The 26,360-nt window shown below is 40.3% G+C and overlaps 1 protein-coding gene across 1 annotated transcript in view; it reads right to left on the bottom strand.

Moving 5' to 3' along the window:
- Positions 1 to 24,211, bottom strand: part of LOC125455065 (acetyl-coenzyme A synthetase 2-like, mitochondrial) — a 72,102-nt gene extending 47,891 nt beyond the window's left edge. Inside the window, exons 1-5 of the mRNA XM_048536589.2 lie at positions 23,666 to 24,211; positions 14,810 to 14,906; positions 13,315 to 13,514; positions 10,945 to 11,120; positions 8,033 to 8,185 (exon numbers count right to left, since the gene is read on the bottom strand). Of these exons, the coding sequence (XP_048392546.2) occupies positions 8,033 to 8,185; positions 10,945 to 11,120; positions 13,315 to 13,514; positions 14,810 to 14,906; positions 23,666 to 24,044 (1,005 nt within the window). The 5' untranslated portion in view covers positions 24,045 to 24,211. The remainder of the gene's footprint in view (positions 1 to 8,032; positions 8,186 to 10,944; positions 11,121 to 13,314; positions 13,515 to 14,809; positions 14,907 to 23,665) is intronic.
- Positions 24,212 to 26,360: the final 2,149 nt, after the last annotated feature.

The following is a 26,360-nucleotide window of genomic DNA, read 5'->3' on the forward strand; positions in this document are numbered from 1 at the left end:
TATCCAAAATAAACCAACAGTAGCAGCAGATCCAAAAGCAGCAACGGTGGCAAAAGGACCTCCAATAGCAACAGCCCACTTCTTACAGACCAGCAGCTCATTACTATCACACTATCAGAGCATCAGTGTCTCAGGAGGCTCAAGGTGTCACGTCAGGTTTTGGTAGACATTAAAAGCATTCTGGACCAGACGGGCAACTGGCTGAACCTGTCTATGCCTGTCAAAATGACCACTGTCCTCGACATCTATGCTTCTAAATCCTTCCAGGGGTCACCTGGAATTATGTGCAAATCTCACATAATGCATAAGAGAGATTGCTGACTGTTTATTTGCCAAAAGTTTCAACTTCATCTGTAAAGACACCATTCATAACGAGGAAACATTCAGATTTGTGATCCAGGTTTGCCACAGTGCAGTGCTGCCCAGGTGTGAGAACTAAAGCAACTGCCCTTCACCTAGGAATGTGAGTAAAGGACTTGCACTCCATCGATATTTAAAGACGTGGGCAACCAAACATCTTAATACCCTGATGCAGAGCTATTTAGAAGATAATCAATGATTTCCCTCGAATTCCTGAGGAATACAGCCTAGAAACAATACAATTAATGTCAAATAACCATCGCGTGCCATTAAATAATTGTTGGGAGTACTGAGGATGTAGTTCAAATGCCTTGATAGATCTGGAAGTGCCCTTCAGCCCACAGCAACCAGGGTGTACTCAGCAATTTTGGTGTCTGCTCTCTATATAGCACTGCACGACAGCAAGTTTGAACCTGCAGGAGGAACAAAGGGCAGAACAACTCTACAGATGATTCCAAGGAGGAAGATAAGGCAGAAGGTGATGCTGGCAATGTACTACCTGCTGCCCAAGGTGCCCTTATAATTGAGTTTTACTTAGTTTCCACCAATCCACCTATCCAATAAGCAAATACAAAACGTGTTGTTGTAATTGCTGCCTCACAGTGCTCTGCCACAACCCCACATCTTCCAAGAAACAACCCATAAAGCAATCCTTTAAACAATGAAGCCTCCCCTTCACAACCCCCATTACTTTGTGTCAGTTACATGAGGTATGTGAAAAATGTGGGGTTGAGTTTTACACAAGGATGACACAAACATTTCCATTATCTTGATTAAAAATATTGTTCTTAAATGTTATGTCCATCCAAAGACAGTACTATATCTAATTAATTACAATATTGGTCATACTGGCAAAACTAGTAACAGTGGAATATACAAGTCATAACTGAAAAATACTAATCAAAACAAATTATTAATAATTGGAATATATGATAATAAATCATAGTCATATAGTGACATTAATATAGGAGACTGTCTCAAGGCATTTATAGATACGTTACCAAGTAAGATTCAACACTAAGCCAGATAAGGAGAATTTAGGGCAGACGGCCAAAATCTTGGTCAAGATATGTAGGTTTTAAAGAGTGTGTTTAAGGAAGAAACAGAGGTGGAGAAGCTGAGTGACAGAATTAGAAGGCTTAGGGCATTGGTAGCTAAAAGCAAAATCTTGACGCTTTCTCCCTAAGAGCACTGTAGGTGGCAGCTCATCAACACCTTGTGGTGAACTGCAAACTGGAGATGAACAACATACTGATGGACAACAAATCAATGGATACATCACATGTGAAAGAATGAAAATGATGATACAACAAAAAATCAGGAATGCTCAGGACTCCAGATTTGGAGAATCACAAATCTCCAAGAGGACTGCAAAGCTGGAGGAACTTACTGAGTTAGGGAGGGCAAGGCCATGAAGGAAAGCAGTTTTCAAATCAAGATATTGTTTACACATAAGGAGCAATATGTAGATGAGAAATAGAAAAGGCCTATGGGCAGATCCTTGTGGGGTGCAAAGTTAACAATGTAGGAGAGAGAAGTGAAGCCATTGCAGGTCATTCTCCAACTACAACTACATAAATAAGAATGGAGCCAGACAGATATCATCTCACACATTTGGATCACAGTGGGCAGGTGTTGATGAAAGACGGTGTTGCCAACAATGTCCCATGCTGGAGACAAGTTGAAAATACTGAAAATAGATAGCTTTCTTTGTCACAACAGCATAGGAGATCATATGATTTTGTTAACCTGCTCGATTAAAAGGGGATGAAAGTTTACAGGAGAAGACAGGAGAATGGGGTTGATAAACATATCAGCCTGATCGAAGGAGAGAGCAAATGAATGGACCAAATGGCCTAATTCTGCCCCTACATCTTATGGTTAAGAGGATTTTTGGTGTGGCTATGTGAAAAGTTGATTGGAGTGAACTTGGAGTTCCAGGAGAGATCAGTATAGATTTGGGTGGCACACCATTTCAAGGACTTTGAAGTGGGGAGGGAGATTTTGACATGAGGTATTAGCTTATAAGGATAGCAGGATCAAGGTATAATTTTGGGGAAAAAAATGACAAGAAATTTGAAGACAAGGGTTTAAGTATAAAATTGAGCAAGAAATGTTGGTAAAATCAACTAATAAGGGCAAAGAAGGAAAACTGGGAGGTCAGCAATTTAATGGCATGGGTCATGAAGTAGAAGGCAGCTTTCAAACAGGTGACAAGTTCAAGTAGCGTATAAGGGACAATAGGAGAGAAACTAGAGGTGAGGATCTCATAGGATGCTATATGGGTCATAATTTGAATATACTGATTAGAACTGGAAATATACTGGACTTAATTAGGATATAATAGCCTTAACTGTAATACGTTGGCCAAAACTGAATTGCTGTGTATTGTCTCAACTAGAATTTATTGGCCACAACTCAATTTATTGATCATAATTGGAATAGTTGTTCTTAACTGCAATATAGGAGCCAAACCCTACACTGATTTAAAGTAGAAACAGTAGCTTTCAAATTGAGATATTGATTTCCCAGGAGCCAATCTAAGTTGGACAGCACTGGGATAGTGGAGGAATAAGACTTGGTTTTGAATGAGTTCAAATTTCCTAAGGAGGAAGCCATGTAGGAATATGCTGAATTGTTGTGCCAAAACAGCAAAGACATGGATAGAGTTATTAGCTACAGATAATCTGAGGCAAGGTGAGTCCACACTATTATAGAGATGCGACTTGGCAGTCCTGGTGATACCATGGTTATGGATATGCATTGCAGGATCAACTATGACACCAATGCCATGAGAAGACTGGTTCATCTTTAACAATTCTGAAAAATTGAGGGAGAGAGAGCTGATAGCTGGAAGTTTGAGGTGGAGTTTTGGTCAAATTTGATTGGAAGAAATTTCTGCTGGTCCAGTATCAGGTCTTGAATTGACAGTGTGACAATTTTGAGATTGTGAAGGAGTATAGAGAGGCAGCAGTTGGGTCGAAGCATAGAAAAATTGGAGCAGGAACAGGCCATTTGGCCCCCATTCAATATGATCTCAGCTGATCATCCAACACAGTACCATGTTCCTGCTTTCTCCACAAATCATTTGATCTCTTTAATCCTAAGAATTATATCTAACTCCGTGAAAACATTTAATGTTTTGGCCTCAACCACTTTCTTTGGCAGAGAATGCCACAAGGTCACCACTCGCTGGGTGAAGAAATTTCTCCCTCATCTCAGACTTAAATGTTCTACCCCATATCCTCTGACTTTGACCTCTGGCTTCAGACTCCCCAGTTATCAGGAGAATGCTTCCTGCTTTTACCCTGTATCATCCTCTGAGAATTTTCTAGGTTTCTATGAGATCCTGTTGGATTTACCCAGTTGAACAGAAGCCAAAGACCAGGTTTCCTAACCCTAACCTTAAATCTAACCCTATTTAAGAAAAGCTACAATTTAATACAAATAAGTATATGTCCTTGTTCCTTAGTCTCTGTTTTCTGGGAGCTTTTTTTTTCACTTATTCACAGGAGGCATAAGTAATTGTCACGTTAATTGCAAACTGTCTGGTTAAAGGACACAGCTAACAGCAACTGGTGAGGAAAAAAAAACTGGTTTTCTTCAGGCTTTAGCAGCTTTTTTTGGACAGAAAGATACACCAGCTTCCATAGCAGCAGTCCAAAGACTTCTGCCAATTTGATTTACATCCAAAAGCTGTTATAGAATCATAGAGTCAAATAGCACAGAAAAGATTCTTCGGTCCAGCCAGTCCATGCCGAACATAATCCCAAACTAAAACAGTCCAATATTGCCTGCTTCTAGCCTATTTCCCTCCAAACCTTTCCTATTCATTTCCTTATCCAAATGTCTTTTAAACACTGTAATTGTATCCATGTCCACCACTTCCTCAGGAAGTTCATTCCACACGTGAATCACCCTCTGTGTAAAAAAATTATGTCTTGTGTCTTTTTTAAAATCGCTCTCATCTCACCTTAAAAATGTGCCTCCTAGTCTTGAAATCCCCCATCCTAGGGAAGACAACTACCATTAACTCAAACTATACCGGTCATTATTTTACAAATTTTTATTGGGTGGCCTCATAATCTCTGACACTCCAGTGAAAAAGGTCCCAGCCTATCCAGCCTTTCGAACTCAAACCTTTCATCCCAGCAACATCCTGGTAAATCTCTTCTGAATCCCGCCCAGCTTGATAATATTCTTTCTAAAACTGGGCGACCAGAACTGGACAAAGTATTCCAGAAGAGGCCTCACCAATGTCCTGTACAATTTCAACACGACTTCCCAACTCCTGTACTCAAAAGGACCGACCAATGAACGCTAGCATGCCAAATGCCTCTTTAGCTACCCTTTAGCTATCCAGCAACCAATCATATAGTCGTTGTCAGGCATCTAAAGCTGGTCACAACTCCTCAAGCCAATTGGTAATCTAATGCCGACCCATCTACTAACAGCTTCCCCTAATTTCTCAACAAAGTCACCGTGTAAACATGACTCACACTTCGTTTCAGTAACCTGTTTTTTAAAAGTGCAGCAGTTCTTCCCATAATCATCGGTTTTAAAATGGTCCTTTTCCCAAAGCAGTCCACAATGAAAAATACAGTAAAATAAAGAGAAGCAGGCTTCATGATGCAAATGGGAGTCAGAAAGATTTACTGTAAGGAAACCCGTCCTCTTATTCGTTCACAAGAAATATACCAGCACCAAAGACAGTCAGGCGCTTGTGCACAGCCTCGGGTGATCCCACAAACTGCAGTGGGAGGCATGCAATTGCTGGAGGCCCATAAAAGCAGTAATTCCCTTAACCACTGAGTCAGAAACCCAATGAATTTCAAGGACATTGTTTGCAACTTCGTCCAGGTGTTGTGTACTGATAATTTTATAGTCACAGTCTGTTTGTTCATAGAAGCAATATAATCCGAACTGGTTTTATTGACATGAACTTTCACAATAGTCAGCTCAATATTCTGCATAGATAATACTGCCAAGTACAAGAAATTTTTTTTCATCAATTTGTGGATGATTCTACTAGAAAGGGAGCAAAACTAGACCTTCTTTTGGGCCAGAACGCAGGGCAGGTGACTGAAATATAAGTGGGGGAACACTTTGGTCTCGCCATTGCAGTTCTATTTGTTTCAAAATGGTTATAGAAAAAATTAACCTTCCATAAAAGTTAAAAGGTTTTAATTAGAGTAAGGCAAATTTTAATGGTATAAGATAAGAACTTTCAAAAGTCGATCGGAATAGACTGTTCACAGGTAAAAGGGCAGCTGACAAGTGAAGGCGTTGAAGAGTGTGATGGTGAGAGTTCAGAGGCATTTTGTTCCTTTTACAATAACAGGTAAGGCTGGTAAGATTAAGCTACAGTAGATGAATAAAGACATTGAGGTTCTAGTCAAGAATAAAAGAAAATCTTATTTTAGATAACTTGGTTGAATTGAATCCCTTTATCAATATGCAGAGTGTAGGGCATCCTTAACAGAGAAATCAGGAAGGCAAGGAGGGGATATGAGATAGCATTGGCAGATTACGTTAAGAATAATCCAAAGAGATTCTACAAATACATTAAAAGCAAGAAGGTAACTACAGAGAGCGTAGGGCCTCTTAAAGATCAAGGAAGTTGTCTATGTGTTGAACACCAGGAAATGGGAAAAATACTAAATGAATATTTCGCATCAGTTTTTACTGCGGAGGAAGAAATAGAGTCTAGAGAATACAAAGAAATAAACTTTCATGTTTTAAGAACAGTTCACAATACAAAAGAGGAAGTTTGGAGACTTTAGAGAACATTAAGGTGGGTAAATCTCCAGGACCTAATCTAATGTATCCCAGAACATTGTGAGAAGTAAGGGTGAAAATTACAAGACCCCTTGCAGAAATATTTGCATCATCTAAAACTATGGGTGAGATACCTGATGACTGGACAGTGGCTAATATTGTACCTTTGTTTAAGAAAGGTTGTAAGGAGAAATTGGTGAACTACAGACCTGTGAGCTTGACTTTGGTTGTGGGTAAACGTTTGGAGGTGATTATAAAAGATAGGATTTTTGGATATTTAGAGAGGCAAAAACTGATTCCAGCATGGTTTTGTGCAAGGAAGATCATATCTCACAAACTTGATTGAGTTTTTTGAAGAAGTTACCAAAAATACTGATGGCAGAGCAGTAGACGTTCATTTGGATTTTAGTAGGCCTTTGACAAGATTCCGCGTGGTAGACTGATTAGTAAAGTTCTGTCACAGGGGAGTCAGGGTGAACTCGCCATTGGATACATAATTGGCTTAACAACAGGAAACAGCCAGTAATGTTGAGGGTTGCTTTTCAGACCGAAGGACTGTGACCAGTGGTGTTCCACAGGAACTTGGTTCCGGGCCCTCTTTTGTTTGCTATTTATATAAATGATTTAATTGAGAATATACAAGGCATGGTTAGTAAGTTTGCGGATGACACCAAAATTGGTGGCTTAGTAGACAGTGAAGAAGGTTTTCTAAGATTACAAAGGGATCTTGATTAAATGGGTTAATGGGCTGAAAAATGGCAGATGGCATTCAATCTGGATAAATGCAAGGCATTGCATATTAGTACAACAAACAAGGTAGGGCTTACACAATTAATGGTAGGGCCTTGGGTAGTGTTGCAGAACAGAGGAATCGGGGGGGGGTTGCAGGTACGTAATTCTTTAACATTTATGTCACATATAGACAGGGTGGTTAAAAAAGATTTGGTGCGCTCGCCTTCATTGTTCAGTTCTTTGAGTATAGGAGTTGGGAAGTCATGCTGAGGTTGTATAGGATATCGGTGAGGCCTCTTCTGGAATACTGTGTCCAGTTCTCGTCGCCCAGTTACAGGAAGGATATTATTAAGCTGGACAGGGTTCAGAGGAGATTTACCAGGATGTTGCTGGGTATGGAAGGTTTGAGTTATAAAGAAAGGCTGGGTAGGCTGGGACTTTTTTCACTGGAGCACAAGAGGTTGAGAGGCGACCTTATAAAAGTTTATAAAATAATGGGAGGTATTTATAAAATAATGGGAGGTATAGGTAGAGTTAATGGTAATTGTCTTTTCCCTAGGAAGTGGAATTTCAAGACTAGGGGGCATATTGTTAAGGCGAGAGGAGAGAGATTTAAAAAAGACATGATGCAAAATTTTTAGGCGAAGGATGGTTCACATGTAGAATGAACTTCCTGAGGAAGTAGTGGATGTGGGTACAATTACAATGTTTAAAAGACATTTAGGTAAGTACATGAAAAGGAAAGGTTTGGAGGAATATGGGCCAGGAGCAGGCAGATGGGACTAGTTTAGTTTGGGATTATGTTCAGCATGGTCTGGTTCGATCGAAGGGTCTGTCTGTGTGCGACATGACTCCACGTGTCTACATCATCTGCTTTTACAAATAGTAGGAAGTAAAATCACACAAAACATAACATCAAATTATCTCAAAAATACATCTACAAGATATCCCTGCAATGTACCTTAACGTAACTCAGAGACTAGCATTTATGTAAAACTTGAATTGAGTTAAGTAATTTAAATTTAGGAACTTTACAGATAAATATTATCTGTGAGGTTGGCCTTTGTACATTAATGTTAGCTTAGAGTAAAATAAATTTCTGTAATCAGTATTAGATACTAGAAGGAAAACATTGAGGCTCACCACACTATTCTACTGATACCTTGTGGGTAATAGATGTATATAGCAGATAACCAGCTTGTGTATGGACCAGACCCTTGGGTTTTCCTGTGCTTCCAGAAGTATACAGCAAGAAGAGAATGTCCTCACTGTCCATGGACTCAGGTTCACATACTGGCTCTTCCTTCTCCATCTCCTGAAGGAGAAAAAAAGGCAGATCTTCCCACTGAGCTGATGTTTTATTCCAGGAAAATATGTTTAATAACCATTCCAAATCATTCAGACATGACAAATATATGAAAGACACTCTAATGGTAGATTCCATCTACAAAACACTCTTACTTTGTGTCTGCCCCTTTCTGTATTTTCACCAGAATGACAATGATTAGTGGGGAGGATGATTTAATTAATGTGTGTGTGTTGCTAGCCTTTATTGTCAGTTGGATTTGCCAGCCTCAGAAAGAGTGTAGACACAGCCGTAGGGATTGCTGAGTACAGAGGCAACTTTCTAAAGGTTTTCCTTTGTCCTCTGTACATTGTCCCAACTATAAAGAAACAAGTAAATGAAACACAGCCCTCAGCCGTCACCCCCCCAGGAAGTCCTCACACCCATCCATGCTACTCTACTTTCCCAGCCAACTACACTCTGCCTCATTCTTTCCATGTCAATGAATATCCATCTATGCACCCCTCCTAACCTTCTCATATACAGTGTGACAACCTATGCCCTTACACCTTCCATGCCAACTCACCCAGGATCTACCACAGGCAGAATTCGGGACTCATGCTGAGTTGACACAAAATAAAGTTTTTTTTTGTCTGTTGATTTATGTCACTAATTAAGAAAAAGTGCTATAACTGATTTTAAAAACTCCCTCATTGCACTTAAATTCCTTCAATATCTCATCTCTTATAAAAGCAAAATTTGTATTCATTGCCCCATGCCAAAGTCTTTGTAACTACACAGAGCTGTCAAATAAGTTGTGAATTGAGAGGCACCTCACTGTGATAATTATAGTTGTGAAATGAGTCAACCAACACAAGCTGAATAATAATAGCCGTCAAGCTTACATCCACAGACACTGAAATGGAAGTAGATTTAAAGGCAGAATTTTTTGTAATTTAAAAACCAAGAGATTTAAATGCCATGACAGCTTGGCAATTCCATGGGGGTTTAAATACCTTGGCGGCTTTACAGTTTCAATGAATGTATCCACTTTTTACATACATTCACATCTACTTTAAACAATCCTAAATGTCACAAAACCCATCCTAACAGTATTCTTGGATCTATCCAACAGGTTGTTTTACCAAAAAGACACTTCAGTGAGTTTAGACCTTCCCTTGAGAAGTATAAAGTCTATAAGTCATGTTTTGGGTGTCTCATTAATGATAAATTGGAACTGTTTGAAAGCAACTGCATTTTTACATTTGTAAATAAAAAGGGAATATTTTGGGTTATTTCTTATTTTTCTAAATTTCAGTAAATTTAGTTAAATCCTATGGGAATTGTGACACTTATTCAATCATACTTATAGCGTTGGTCATGGAAATAATGGATAAGCATTAAGGAGTCAGGGCTGGAGTTATTCACTGCAGAAATCCTAGGCTTTAGCTGGTTTTTGGAGGCATAGTATTATGTATCTGGTTCAGTTGAGTTTCTAGTTAATGGTAAACTCCAGGATGCTGAAGATAGGGGTATTTAGCATTGGTAATGCCATTGAGAGTCAAGGGGAGATTCATTTGTTGGAGATGGTCAATACCTAGCACTTGTATGGAGCACCTATTACTTGCCGCTTCGCCACCCAAGCCTGAATACTGTCCAGGTCTTGCTGCTTGCAGACACAGTTTACCTCTTTGCCTGAGAAGTTGTGAATGGAACTGAGCATTGCCCAATCATCAATAAACATCCCCACTCTGACTTTTATGATGGAGAACAGGTTGTGATGAAGCACTTGAAGATGTCTGGGTCTGGGAGACACTTCCCTTAGGAATTCCTGGAGCTCAGTCCTACTGATGAGATGATGTGCCTCCAGCAACTGCAACAGTTTTCGTTTGGGTTAGCTGTGGATCCAGCCAATGGAAAGTTTTCCCCTAGCTTCCATTTACTTTAGTTTTGATGTCAGCTTCAGTAAAAGGCATACTAAAAGCAAAAACTTTCATCCTGCTTCTGGAATTTAATTCTTTTGCCTAAGGCTCTATTGCAGTCTGGAGCTAAATGCCTCCTCATGGAACTTAAATTAAATATTACTGAGCACATTACTGTTGCTATCACTGTCAATAACGCCATCAATCAAACTGGGCTTTGCTAAGTGTGCAGCTCCATACTTTGTTATCTCGGATTCTCCGGCATCTGCAGTTCCCATTATCTCTGGGCTTTACTAACACTGATGCCTTACTAAGGGAGCACTGCACCCTCAAACGTGCCTTTTTATGTTAATCTGAGGTCCCATCTACCCTCATGTGGATGTAAAATATGTACTCTGTAAAGATCAGGAACATTCTTCCCAAAGTCCTGCTCAGTGTTTATCATTGAAAGCACATCAATAAATCAGATTGGTTGGTCATTATCACATTGTGTTTGTGGCACTTTGCCATGGGCAGACTGGTTGCATGTGTTACCAGCAAAAATGACAACTTCTCACTTTGAAGTGCTTACTTCAAAAGTACTTGATTGTATATAAAGCACTTTTTGGGATGATCTGAGGTCATGAAAGGTGATGCACAAATGCAAGAGCTTCTTTCTTTCTTGAAAGCCCTGTGACTTTCCTACTTTGATTATATCTAATTGTCAACATCTACATGTTCCATTGTTAACAATGGATACTACATAATAACATTAAGTAACAAACTTTGCAAAGTTACAGCTTTTAATAATTACAAATTTTAAAAATATAAAGCTAAACACAAAAAAGCTTCTTTAAGTTCAGACATATTACTTTAATGAAGACTTACTTCTTCGAGCAGTATGTCGATATTGCTCATTGGAACCTTGCTGTCTGTTCTCTGTGCCACAAAGATGCATTTTACTGTGGGACATGACTTTACAGCCTCATCCACCACCTTCTTTAGCTCAATAACACGACCACCACGTACTCCTTGATTGCAGGTGATAACAGCCTTGCATTGGGCTAGTTAGTCAAAGACAAAACACTGTTATAATGCACTACGTTTTTAAAAGAATTGCAAAAGATTTGTAATTTTACAGCTTGGAAACTAGATCAAAATAAAAGAAAAGGCCACAGGGCTATGTGCCCGCTGTAAAACGGCTGACATCCAGTGACATCCAGAATAACATTCAGTATCCAGGCAGCTGCCTGAACCAAGTGTTAGGTCCTGTGTGTATGATAACACTCCTTCCAGACATTAGAAAAATTCTGTGGAGTCGGTGCTTTCCTCGGGCTTTCTAGAGTTTGGTATAGCCTCTAGCATATGCTGGTTCTGAACAGGCTAGTCTACGTTCTGAATTAATTTTAATCCAAAATATTGTCATCTGAATGTGGTTCTTAAATTGTCCAGTAATCTGTGAGACTTCTTGTGACACTGTTGCATGATTTAGAATATAAATGTTTGTCAGTGGGTTCTGCAGTACCCTTGCTCATTGTGCTGTTAACCACATCCTGGTTACACAAATATACTGCCTGCCACCATGAACCCAGACTTACCATACCCTCATAGGAGCAGCCCAGTCTATGAAGTGGCAGGATGTGAAAGCTCTATTTAGAATATATATCTTGTTGCCTCAAACTCAAATGAGGTCAGGACATCCAAATCATGAAGATGTTTTTTTGCCATCTCAAACAGTCACTGATCAATATGTCTGTTAACCTGACCATATTGCATTTCAAAGAATAATCTGTCCAGTTACATTAGAACCTTGGCTCATTATTTTCTGAAAAGAGACTATTGCTTGAATAGTGAAGCTAAGTGATCCATTGGAAACAGAAATGAATTTGAACAGTTTTGCGTATGATCAACTTCCCCAACACAAGAATAATCCAAAGCCAATATGTAATTCAAGATGACTAACTAATGTAATACAAGTAAAATTACAGAACTGTTCCTTACTTTTCCTGTGTAAATTCTATTTTCATCACACAAATAACTGATGAATGGACTCTCTAACTTCAAATAATGTTGATCTTGCTTTACGCACCTCCTGTGCAGTATAACCTGTATGTCTCACACTGTCTAGTCACCCTAGGTTCTGTATGTCCTTGCTTGCAATGATCTGCCTTTGCAAACAAAGCTTTTCACTATACTTAGGTACATGTGACTATAATCAATCAAATCAAATCAAATTAAAACAGCGGATATATTTTCTTAAATATAAACAGAAAATGCTGGAAATTGTAATGATTGTGACCTGAAGGATTAACTCTGCTTCTCTCTTCCCAGATACTGTCAGACCTGCTGAGCATTTTATGTTTTTATTTCAGATTTCCAGCAACTACAGTGCTTTGTTTTCAGATACATATTTCTTTAATGGGATTGCAGATTTTCTCCATTTCTTTGATTATCCATTAAACTGTAGACAGAATGGGACAATGCCGATTAATTAAAAGTCCTGAAGAAGGGTAATATCTGAAACTTTGACTGCTGCTTTTCTCCAGATTCTACCTGGTCTGCTGTGTTCTTCCAGCCTCCTATTTGTCTACTTTGGATACCAGCATTTGCAGGGTTTTTTTTGTCTCTGATCAAAACTGTTGATTGGTAAAGTGATATCAGTTAAACAAATGCACCTTGCAGACCGATGAGTAGGGAATAATCCAGATCAATATTCCCTCGCAGTATTTTTTGGGGTGCAGACTTCTGCAGCCACAATGTTCAAAACTGTAAGTCAATGCATCAGTGAAGCGGCGTACATGGAAACTTGTGTAGCTGCGTGACTGCACAACTCAGAGGAAACATTGGTCCGGGTACAAGATCTTTACATTCTTTCAAATGCAGCATTTGTTGCCTGTCCATAAATGTCCTTAAGAACTCAGTGTTTGCTACTTTATTTCAGATGACCATTGTTGTGGGTCTGGAGTCACATGTAGGCGAGGCCAGCAAATTTCCATCCTTGAAGTATGTTAGTTAATCATTGTTACAATCCATGATTGTTTCATGGTCACCATCATTAAGACAAGCTTTTAATACCAGGTAGTTATGAATTACTTGAATTTAGATTTGAATCCATGCCTCCAGAGCAGTAGACTGGGCCTGTGGATTACGAGGTAGTGGTGTTACCTATGCCACCATCTGCCTGCTTCAATCGAAAATGGACGTTTATCTTCAAACGAATTAATCGGAAAAGAAAGTGGAAGATTTTTGTTGACTTACCATCAGAGATCCTTTCACTCAGCGCACGGCTGCTGAAACCTGCAAACACCACTGTGTGCACGGCACCAATCCTAGCACAAGCCAACATTGCAGCTACACCTATGGGAGACACTGGGAGATAGATAGCAACTCTGTCCCCTTTCTTCACCCCATGACGCTTCAAAGTGTTGGCCAGTCGACATGTGGTCTCCAAAAGTTCCCTGTAACAGAAAACATCCATTTACTAATCACTGGGGAGAGGGTGGGCACATGTAGTCATGGGCAAACCCTCAGTGTCCATCAGGTACCAGGACAGCAGTTAAAAATGGAGCAGGTTGAAATTCGAAAGTAGCTGATTTTACAGAGGAGTGAGGAGGCTGCCTCAATTGACAGGAGCCTCGTAAATGTATGCACAATGGGGGTCTTTTCTTTGTCAGCATCCTGTCACTAAGTCACCCTTTAATTACACATGCACAGTACATGGACTTAACCAGCTAGCTCACAGCCAGTTTCTTGAGTAAGAAGACTCTCCAACACTCCTGTTTCTTTTTACATTGCCCCACACTACCACTGCACTGAAAGGGGACTCAGCAGTAGTGCTTACATTTTCCACAAATCACCTGTGGCTGCAGTGTTTTCCACCAAGGAAGCATGCACATGGCTAACAAAACATTTACAAGCAAAGCCTGTTAAGGGCAATGCTCGCATGAAAAAAGGGTAGGTGGAGGGGGTAGGGTGAACACAATGGGGTTCTATTTAGTAACTGGCATTCAACCCCAATTTAACCCATCAGAGGCTCTAACAGCTGTACACACAATTAGAGTTTGAAGGGGCTTTTCCAAATGATTTAAAACTTTGCTTTGTTTTACACCCCAACCACCCCCCCCCGCAGTATGTATACTTCTACATGCCTCTGACCTGGAATTGAATTGAATTGAATCATTTATTGTCACATGCATTCAATGTCAAAATATAGTGAAAAGTGTGTGCCTTCACCATACACACATGGTGCCATTCACAATCACATCTTGAATAAGGTGAGAAGAAGTTTCTACCTTCCCTCCCATTGAGAGTAAGAAGCAATTAATTTTATTTCTTGTGACAATTCCATATTCAGGTCAAAATATGAGGCTCACACTCTGAACCAGATAGTTATTATGAGTTCACATTTCATTTGTTTGTGGGATGTGGGAAACACTGGCAAGGTCATATTTACTATTCATCTGTCCTTGCCCTGAGAGTGTAAAGAGGAGGTTCAGGTTGGAGTCATGCATGGGCTGGACATGGTAACTTCCAAGGAAGGATACTAGCTTTAATCATGATAAACCAGTGGTCTTAGATAAATCACATTAATTAATTTATTCAATTGCACATCTTCCACATATTTGATTGAATTTAAGGTTATTTACTAAACTGCTTTCAAGTCCCACCTGCTCCAGACGTGTGTAATTACGTCTCTCAACAGGTTCATTAGAGAAAAATAGTTTAAAAGGCAAGTGTGTACTAAAGGTTGTACCTGTATGTAACCCTTATTTCGGTGCCTGGTTCATCCCTCTCCCAGATCAAAGCCACTCGGTCAGGGTACTGGTTGACATGACGATCTAAGCAATTCACTGAGGGGAAAAAAGGTTTTCACAAAAGGTTAAATAATAACTGTTAGAGGTGACAGTGGATGCAAAAGAAAACTACAAACAGCTTGTATTTTTGATACATTTAACAACAACTGTCAACATTGTAAAATCTCCCAAAATGCTTCACAAGATTGTTAGCAAACAAAATGTGACAACTAACCAGGTAGGGAGATAGCGGGCCAGGTGGCAAAAAGTTTGGTAAAAGAAATAGGTTTTAAGGTGGGTTTTAAGAGAGGCAAAGGTGTTTAAGGTTATACTACTGTGTGCTACATAATGTATACTAACTGCATCTCTCTAGAGGTTTGTAGGATCAATAAATATGTCATCATATAAAATAAGCATAGAGAGAGGCTTACACAAATGGCATGAAAATTTTTTTCTAGAAATCCACTCCAGACAGCGAACATGTTAATACATTTACTTCACGCAGATAATGCCTATGCTTATCTTAGAATCTCACAATGCAGAATTAGGATATTTGACTCATCATTCACGTGTTGATTCTTTGAAGGAAGTATTCAGTTAGTTCTAGTGTTTCATTCTTTCTAATACTGCCATGAGAATCTTTCCATTTCAGGTATATATCTGTCTCCCTTTTGAAATTTACTATTGCATCTAATTTCACCATCCTTCCAGGCACTTTAATCCAGATCACAATAAACAGCTCTGCCAAAGACATTCTCCTCACTTTTCCCCTCATTCTTTAGTCAATTACTTTAAATTGCTGTCCTCCAGCTAACAACCTATTTCTTTCTGTGCATTTAACAGAGTATATTGACCTAAAGGTGCTTTATAGAAGTGTAATTGTACTAAAATTGACAATATGCCAAAGACAGATATCAGAAGGGATGATAAAAGCTCAGAAGTGGATTTTATGATGTGTATTTAAAGAGAGGGAGGGAAGAAACAACAGGGTTTACATTCCCAATGAGGAATTCCAGGGCTTAGGGTCAAGATGACCAAAGGCAGATGACCAGCAATTTTGTGGTGAAGTAACTGGGGGATATGCAAATGATCAGAATTAAAGACCACAACTTTCAGAGATTAAAGGATTAGTAAAGGTTACACAGATATGGAAAGGCGAGGCCATGGAGAGATTTAAACACAAGAATGAGAAGAGGTTCAGGTTCTGGAGGCTAATGTAAATCAGCATGCATAGTGGTAATGGGTGAAAAAAACTTAGCACAAATTATGAAATGGGTAGCCGAGCTTTGGATGAGTTGATGAGCAATGAAAAATGGGTCACTAGTTGGACAGCATTGGAACAATCAAATGTATTGATAACCAAAGGAAAACTCTCCACAATTAAGTCGCAAGCAGCAAGGTCCCAAGTGGGAAACTGAGCCTCTTGTGGCAGGATGTCAATTAGGTGCATTGAGCAAATTGACATAAATTAACCTTCAGCCCACCGGAATTTAGGGATTGAGTTCAAGTTACATGGCTTACCCAAGGTTTCAGAAAAGCATCCAGCTAACTGTTCTGGGTTTCCAACAGTCTAGGAAGGTGGTCTTTCATTGCTGACATGCTCTGTCCAATTAATGGATGTGGCATGGGGACTGATGGCTGCCTCTGAAAGGCGCGACATGCCATTGCCTCTAGTCTCCTGCCCCCACTCTAGGGACTCCTCCCTGTGATGACTAACATACATCCAACTCAACCAAGTCCAGGGATCTAATGGCACTCCCTGGTGAAGTTCCTGAAACAAAACTAACAGCATACACACTTGAGCTGATACTGCCAACAATGCAGACCTGCCAGTCTTTCAAAAGGTGAAATTTATGCCACCGGAGTCCTAAATCCTGGTGAAGGCTTGACACTGGCCAATTAAATGCCTGATAGGCAATTAGTTTGGTTAGGCCTTCCCCACAGAAGCAATGTGAGTTACCCACTAGTTTTCCAAACTGTTGTGAGGGACTCATGTCAGGAACATTAAATCCTGCTGAAAGTTAGAGTTGGGGAGGGGCTAGAAGTGATAGTCTTGGTGATGGAGAGGATATGAGCGATTTTCTGTCTTTGGTTGTAATTTTCAGTATGTTGAAGTTCATTCCTTAGTTTTAACTGTAGGTGAAAAACTATCAATGGGAGAAAAGCTATGATGGATAAATTATAAATGCACTTTAAATTCAACAGAAATTAAATCTCTTTTGAATGTATAATTTACGCAGTTGGAAAACTTGTTAAGAATTAGTAGAGCTTTATATTACTCATTCGTGCCTACAACGACCTTCATAACCTATGATCTAATTACATTACTTTCACCTCTTCCCCATGTCCTGTTTCTGGTTGTATAGTTATGTGCTAAACATGCAGCCATAATCCAGAAGGAAAATATGCTTTGTTTATCGTGACAGACTTTGAACAAATGTCATTTGGCTATGATCCACAGAAAACTTCAACATTCATCACTGGGAAGAAAAGGCAATAAACGTTCACTTTCAGGAATGAGTTATATTCCAAATGGCAATGTTGCACTACAGTGTAATCAGTAAACCTAAAACTGTCTCACACTCAAGTTACTGATTTCTTTTCCAAAGCAGTTCTCTCTTGTAGTAGTCAGCTGCTGTAAAACTGGTTTTACCCTGCAGTCTGACTGTAACTGGATTAATCAGTATAATCTGACTGTTCAAAGCCACAGCTATACTCCATCAGGATTGCTGCGTTCAGGTTTGGGTATGGCACCTCAGAAAGAATATATTAGCCATGGCTGAAGGGCTATTTATTCACCAGAATGATACCAGTTTTAAAGGATTGGTTTATGAGAGCAGGTTACATAAATTTGGCTTGTACTCCTTTAACTTTAGCAATTGTTTAAAATGATCAGAGTTTAGCAGGATAGATATGGAGAAACTGTTTCTTTAACTAGAAGAATCCTGAACATTATCTTAGCATTCAAGCAAGGTAATTTGGGAGTGAAATCAGGTACAGTTTTTCACACAGTGTAAAATAAAATTTTACATCTGGTTTGCAAGGGAGAAGAGTGAATCTAAGACTAATATTTTAAATTTTAATAAGGACAGCTATGTGGGCATAAATGCTGACCTAGCTGAAGTGAACTGAATACTAGACTAGGGATAAATTCATAGAGAAGCTGTGGCAGACTTTTAAGGGGATACTTTAGAGTACTTAGAATAAGTATGTTCCTACTAGCAAAAAAATTCTATTTGAGGGTCCACATATATGGTGAACTGAAGAAATTAAGGAAAGCATAAAACTTAAAAAGCATATAACTGCAAAGAGAAGAGTGACAAATCAGATGACTGGACAGAATATAGAGATCAGCAGAAAATGACTAAAAGATTAATAAAAAAAAGTATAAGAAGATGCTAGCTCAAAATATAAAAATGGATTGCATGAGTTTCTGTTGGTAATTTTAAAAAGTGTAAAGTGAGTGAGTAAAGTGTAAGTAAAGTGAGTGTTGGATCTCTAGTCAGTAGTAGTGTGAAGAAGTAGATTATAAGGATATGGCAGATGAAACAAGCAAATATTTGCTTCAGACTTCACTCTAAAGGAGACAAAAATATTCAAGCAATAGCTATAAATCAGGAAGAGAGAGGGACTTAGTGAAATTACAATCGTTAGGGAAATGTTACTGAGCAAATTGAGGGAGCAGTCGGTTGTCAGTCTTTGGGTCCTGATGGACTTAATCCTCATGTTTTAAGAGAGGTAGCTGGTGAAGTAGTGGATAAGTTGATCTTAACTTTCCAAAGTTTGCCTGACCCTGGAAAGGTTCCATCTGAATGGAAAGTAGTAAATATAACTGCTCAATTTAAGGGCAGAAGCAAAAGACAGGAAGCTATCAGCCAGTTAGTTTGTTGTGTGTCATGAGACAGTGTTGGGATTAATTCTTTACAAATTTATACCTGGGACTCAGAAAACCAAAAGGTAATAGGGAGGGGTCAGCAAGGTTTGGTGATAGAAAATCATGTCTACTGGAATTATTTTAAGGAATACTATGTGGAGGTCAAAGGAAAGCCTGCAGGTGATTTCACAAGGTGTCATGTTAGCAGTCACTGTGAAAACGAGGAACTCAAGTTGTTTGGGTGACATAACTACACAGAGGCCAGTATCCCATCATCAAGCCACACTTTTATTTACCTCCGTACAGTACATTGGCTGTAGTCCAGCTGGCTCAAAGTCAGTCCCCTCTACTGAGGAGATTCTAATCTCCTGGTGATATTGGTCAGCCAGGGCTTTCCTGACTGGCCCAGGTTAACAACACTAATCAAGGATCTTGTAGTCAACAAGATCTAGCTGGTTTTAGTCACTATCATGGGTAATATTTTAGCATGGATACAAGATTTGCTGTCTGGCAGAAAACGATAGGCATAGCTTTTGTGCTCCTGAGATGCTGCTGGGCCTGCTGTGTTCATGCAGCCTCACATTTTATTATCTAGTATGCATAAATGGGTATTTTCTGATTGGCAATATGTGATGAGTGGATTCCCATTGGGGTCTGTGCTGGGGCCTCATCTTTCACAATTTAAGTTAATGACATAGATGTGGGTTGTGTAGACATCATAGCTAAATTTCCAGAGAACACGGAGATAGGTAGAAAAGAATATATGTTGTAAAGAAGGCATAAGGGTGTTGCAAATGGATATACATGTATTGAGTGGGAAAACAAAGTCTGGCATATGAAATATTCTAAGAGAAAATGTGAATTTGTTCGCCATGGCCAGAGAAATAAAGATGTGGAGCATTACTGAAATGGAGAATGACTGCAGAATTCCAAGTTGCAGAAGGATCTGGGTATTATAGTGTACAAAGCACAAAAAAATGGAGGTACAGCAATAATTATGAAGGCTAATGGAATACTATCCTTTATTACAAGAGGAAGTGAACATAAATAAAAATGTGATGCTTCAATTATACAGAGCATTAGGGAGACCACATTTTGAAGTCTGAATGCATGGCTCAGTCTTCTTATTTGAGGAAGGATGTAAATGCTTTGAAGGCAGTTCAGGGAACGTTTTCTTGATTATCAGTTGGAATGAGAAAGTTGTCTTATGAGAAGAATTTGGCTGGGTTTTTTTTCATTGGAGTTTCAGGAGTGAGGAATGTCTTGACAGAAGAATAAAAGATGGTCTTGCGAAAGTGGACATGGAAAGGTGTTTCCTCTCATGAGTGTATCCAAAACTAGGAATTACAGCTTAAAAATTAGGGAATTCCCTATTAGGACAAAGATTTTTATCTCTCTCAGAGGGTTGTGCAGCTTTGAAATTCTCTGCCCCAGAAGATGGAGAAGGTGGAGTCTTGAATAGTTTTAAGGTAGAGATAGATAGTTGTGAGGGAAGAGAATGGAAGATTAACAGAGGAAAAGGCAAATATGGAATTCAAAACACGAAGAGATCAGCAGTGATCTTGTGAATAATGATACAGACTCGAGGGGACGAATTGCCTACTTATTCTCCTAAATCATATGTCCGTGTAATGGAAATTTTAAACATTCTCCTGGAAAGGTTGTGTGGGTGTTAGCACAATTTAAATTTTCAAAATTGAAATTAATAGATTGTTTTAGTTAAAGCACCACTAATCACAAAGGAATCTTTCACAATGTTAGGATATCCCAAAGCAAATTACAGTCAATTAAGTAATTTAAAAGTGTAGTCATTGTTTTAGGCAGGAGATTCATCAGGCAATTTTGCATCACAGGATTTCCACAAACAGCCATTTAAGTGCCTAATTTGGATCAATCTGTTTTCTAGTGCTGACTGAGCAATAAAGGCTGGTCTTTTAACATAGTGGCATCATCTTTTTTACTGTGTTACTACACATGCCCAGGCCAGCTGATTTGGTTAAAATATAAGCACTATTGCTGGGCCTCCTTTGAGTGCAAAGGTTGTATTGGGGAATTGTATAAAAATCGAAAGAAAAACAGGGAAAATTCAGAGAGTCTCCTCACACTAAGAAAAAGTAAAGGTTTGTCCAGAGAGCAAAATTAAGGATAAAAGAACAAAGGTCTTCCCCCCCCCCCGCTTCAGTTTTGACATTTGCAATGCCCATAATAGGTTTTGTTTGTAAATATTTAATTGGTTCCACAGCTGATTAATGATGGTGGTTTTAAAAAAAATCAAAAAAAATGACATCAAAAGCTCATCACAATTCAAATGGACGCATAGTTTCACAGATATTTTCGCAGGAAATGCCCAGAATTGTAATATTTAAGTTATTTTTCTCTGGGCACTTGAGAACATGTAGAATGGTATCACTCCTCAGGGTTCACACATATAATATAGGCTGCTGCTACCCTGGGCACTACCTGCTACTCAATGATCACCACCATTCCCTGCCTTGGACCTGCGACTTACCCACTGGTCTGTCCACCACTGCACTGACCAACATTTGTTGAAGGGACCTTTCAAGTTCCTTGAAAGTGGCATTGCATGTAGACAGGGTCGTGAAGAGGGGTTTGGCATGTTTGCCGTCATTAGTATAGAAGTTGGGACATCATGTTGTGGCTCTACAACACATTGGTGTTACCACTTTTAGAATATTCTGGTCATCCAGCTGTAGGAAGGATGTTGTTAAACTGGAAAGAGTGCAGAAAAAAGTCACAAAGATGTTGCTGGGACTAGAGCTTTTTGAATTATAAGGAAAGGCTGGATAGGTGAGGACAATTTTTTTCTCTGGAGTACCAAAGGCTGAGAGGGGTGATCTTGTAGAGGTTTATAAAATCACGAGGGGCATAGATACGGTGAATAGCCAAGGTCTTTTTCCAAGGGCAGGGCAGTCCAAAACTAGAGGGAATAGTTTTAAGGTGAGAAGGGAAAGATTTGAAAGGGACCTGAGGGGTAAATTTTCACTGAAGGCAGTGCAAGTATGGAATAAGCTGTCGGAGGAAGTGGGAGACCTGGGGACAATTACAGCACTTAAAAGTCATTTGGACAGATATATACAAATACAAAAGGTTTTGAGGAATACAGGCTAAAGGCAGGCAAATAGCACTAATTCATTTTGGGATATCTGGATGGCATGGAAGAGAAGGAGCCAAGGGACTGTTTCTGCGCTGTATGACTCTATTGACACAAGCTAGTGGCACAGAAATGAAGCCTGGCCTGTGAAACAGAACAGGCCTCACGAAAAGGGCATCCCTTATCTGTTAGTATTGAATTCAATTGAATGTTGGCTTGTGTTTGCAGCACACTTTTTTTGTCATAGGTCATGTCAAATTGATACAATGTTAAAGGAAAAAGCATATAAATTCTGGGCTTTCACAATAGAGGCACTGGCATGACTTAAACGTCAGAGTGTCATGACAGAAGGGGTTGTTAAAAATTTTAAAAATACAAAAATTAAAGCCCACCTACTCAAGGGTATCATTTCCATTTTTCAGAGAAGCTGTTGGAGAAAGTGATGCTAGTCCAGGCATTTAAATGTGCCTCAAATTTAAGTTTTATTGTTAATACCCAGGGCTCCGGAAGCCCAGCAGCTCCAGAAAGGTGAGTAGGATTGAATTCATTGGATAAGTGTCTTTACAGTCTTGCTTGCAGGGAGGAGGAGAAAAATGTGCTTTCCCCAGCTCTCAAGCATGCTTACAATAGTTCCCTCCGCCGATTGATCGTTCCCTCCGCTCACAGTCCACCTGCAATGTCCTCTCCAGCAAGTTCCCCTCCCCCCTCCGCGCCACAAGAATCTCATCATGACCCACGCACTGACTCCCAGAACGACATGACCTGTACTTGTCAACAAACATTTTTCCGGAGGAAAGCAGCTAAAAAACATACAACATCTGGAAATCAACGGTGTTCCAATATTTCCTCCGCTTTCTTTACAACTGTTACAACAGCACAGAAACAGTCCCTCGGCTCCTTCTCTTCCACACCAACCAGATATCCCAAAATGAACCAGTCCTATTTGCCTGCCTTTAGCCTGTATTCCTTTCGTTTGTTGTTTAATATTTGTTTGTCTCATTTGCATTGAGTCAGTTTTGCGTTTTAAATTGGGCATTAACTCAGGTTTTTATAATGGAAAAGTAAAGATAAATGTTCTGCAATATAACCGTTTCAGCAATGCGTTCACTGGAACCAATTATTTTGAAACTGTATGTGGGACAGTTGCCAGTCAATTTTGTTGAAAGCTGTACTGCTCTGGAGTCTCGGTTTAGATATCACTAATTTGCCTGCCACGTTTCCAATATTACAACAATGACTGTTCTTCAGTTGTGCTTTCAGTGTAAAACATTTGAGTCCTGATATCGTGGAAGGTGCTAACTGCAGGTCCTTCTGGCCGTTCATCATTTTAACTGTATGGCAGACTGAACCTGAAGTTCTGTAGGTTAAAAGTCGGCAGTTTTAATGGTATAAGCTAAACAGTGGTAACAACAGATTTGTTTCGAATATATAACGAATCATCTCAACATCTCTTAGCAAACAGAGAAGTGTTGAAATTCACTTTCGTTTTCATTGTCATGATTCCCAAATCTGCAAAATATTTCCACTTCCTGCATCAAAAGGGGACTTGTTTTTCTTTATCTTAGACACAACATTCATAGATCAGTATTTCGTTTACACTTTCATCATTGCGATCGCCATTTTTGGCGGAATATTTCGTTTAAAAAAAAGTATATTAACGGCTGTAGAAATTCAATCATTTTTATGAGCCAGCATTTATTTGGGATGGAGACTATCGGTCTGGGATGTTTTTGCCCACTATTTTTCAGGTGTTTATCAGAAAATGAAATGTTCAGCGAGTACAGACCACAATTTTAAAAAGATGTGGGCGGTTGTTTTGTTTTTTTGTACCTGACACGTTGAGTTGTCCTCCCAGGAACCAGGCGACAGAACCTTTACTGAAGTCACAATCGTGAACCCGCTGAAAGAGCCGGTTCCACAAGAGTCTCTTCTCGGCCAGGGTTCCCCAGAAAGTTTCGGGATCTTTAATGGCGAAGTCCAACAGATCGGCGTAAGATTTTACACCAGGGAAGGAGCTGGATTCTGGCAGGAATGAGCAGATGTTAGGGGCTGGAGAAGTCGCGTGAAACGTTCGGATCTTGTTCGGGTCCAAGCCCCGGGCACACCCCCTCGCCCTGACTGCACTCCTCTCGTTGACACATGCAGAGGGTAGTGGGCAGCGTCTGAAGGGAATCCGCAGCAGGCGACTGCCCCCCACGATCGCTGCCATGACCCAGTCTGTGCTAAGAGAGTTTGCCGAAACACTTTTGTGGTGGTGGTGGTGGTGGGAGTAACGTGCAAGTCAGCGCTGGGCGGAGATTCCTGGGCAAGATTCCTTGTAAAGTGAAGCTGCCTTCCACCCAGTTTGGGTCAGAGACCTGCCCAAAAGAGGAAGCTGTGCAGCATGAAGAAGCAAGAGGCCCTCTGGAGGTACGGATCGCGAGAAATCTGCAAGACATACTGCAGAAAGAAGCATGGTGTGAGGGGAGCTGAAACGCATGGATTATCGACACGCCTGAAGTCACAAGAACAAGTTGACATCACAAAGCAACTTTGTTTCGAGAGACGAGATGGCCCAAAGCTAATATCGCTACATTATCAATCCACTGACCCAGGGAATGTTCTGGGGACCATGAAACCAGTGCCCATTGTTGGGAAAATCCATGTGGTTTCACCAATGTTCTTCCAGGAAGGAAATCTGCAATTTTCACCCACAGCAACGTGGTTGACTCCCAACTGCCCTCTGAAATGGCCTAACAAGCCACTGAGTTGTAAAAGCTCTCCACAAAGAAATGAAGCTAGACAGACCACCTGGCATCAACCAAGACCTGGGAAACAACAAGAGCATAAATATTCCTGTTGACCCTGCACTTCCTCCTTACTAACATTTCGAGGTAGTGCCAATTAGCTCAGTCGGCAGGTTTGTGATGTAGATTGATGCCAACAACATGGGTTAAATTCCTGCACTGGCTGACATCACTGCGAAGGATTCCACTTCTCAATCTCTCCCCTCTCCTGAGGCAATCGTAACCCTCAGGTTAAACCACCACTGGTCATTTCTTTCGAATGGGAAAGCAGCTCTATGGTCTGGTAGGGCGTTGGTGATTTAATCGTTACATTTTTACTATCACCTAGGGGTTAGTGCCAAAATTGGATGAGCGGCCTCACACACTTAGTGAAGCAACACCCTAACATAGTCATAGTCATAGAATTATGTCTTACAATGTCTCTGACACCACCATCACCATGCTTAGATATGCCCTGTCCCACCAGCAGGACAAGCTCAGCAGAGATGGTGGCACAGTTGTTTACAGTCAGGAGGGAGTTGGCTTGGGATTCCACAACATTGACTGTGGACACAATGAGGTCTCGTGGCATCAGATCAAAAATGGGAAAGGAAACCTATTGATTACCAAGTTCTGACTTACCTCACCACTCTGCCTTACATAGATATAGGATAGCATTGGTAAGAGTGATCATCATGCAATCCTCTTGAGTCCTTCTGTGTTTACATTGAGAATACTCCTCATTGTGTTCTATGGTACTATCACCATGCTCAGTTGAATAGATCTAGTGACTCAGAGTTGAGGCGCTATGGCCAATCAACAGCAGAATCATACTCCAACACAATCTGTAATCTCTCAGCCTGGCATATCCCAAAATCTACCATTAGCATCAAACTAGGACATCACCCCTGATTCAATAAAAAGTGCAGGAGGGCATGCCAGGAGCAGCACCAAGCATGCCTGAAAATGAACCAAACAGGATTACTTGCTTGCCAAACAGCATAAGGAGCAAGTGATAGACAGAGCTAAGAGATACCATAATCAACAGATCAGACACAAACTCTGCAATCCTGCCACATTTTCTGCCAGAATTTCCAAGTAGGTGATCAATCTTGGCCTCCTCTGGTTGTCCCCAGCATCACAGATGCCAATTTTCAGTCAATTCAATTCACTCCATGTGAGGTCAAGCAGCAACAGTTGGAAGCACTGGCTACTGCAAGGACTAAAGGTGCTGACCAATATCCCGCAATAATACTGAAGACATGTGCTCCAGAACTTGTCACCCTAGCCAAGTTGTTCCAGTGCAGCTACAACACTGGCAACTACCCAACAATGTGGAAAATTTCCCAGGTTTGCCCTGGACAGAAAAAGCAGGACAAAACCAAACCAGCCAATTTATTGCCCCACCAGTCTACTGTCAATACTGGCAAAATGATTGAACAGTCACCAACAGTGCTATCAAGTAGAACAATCAGCAGGTTATTGCTGACCCTGATCAGAGATAACGGGAACTGCAGATGCTGGAGAATCCAAGATAACAAAGTGTGAAGCTGGATGAACACAGCAGGCCAAGCAGCATCTCAGGAGCACAAAAGCTGACGTTTCGGGCCTAGACCCTTCATCAGAGAGGGGGATGAGGAGAGGGCTCTGGAATAAATAGGGAGAGAGGGGGAGGCGGACCGAAGATGGAGAGAAAAGAAGATAGGTGGAGAGGAGAGTATAGGTGGGGAAGTAGGGAGGGGATGGGCCAGTCCAGGGAA

Source organism: Stegostoma tigrinum, chromosome 9, assembly GCF_030684315.1.
Source record: "Stegostoma tigrinum isolate sSteTig4 chromosome 9, sSteTig4.hap1, whole genome shotgun sequence".
Taxonomy (NCBI): Eukaryota; Metazoa; Chordata; class Chondrichthyes; order Orectolobiformes; family Stegostomatidae; genus Stegostoma; species Stegostoma tigrinum.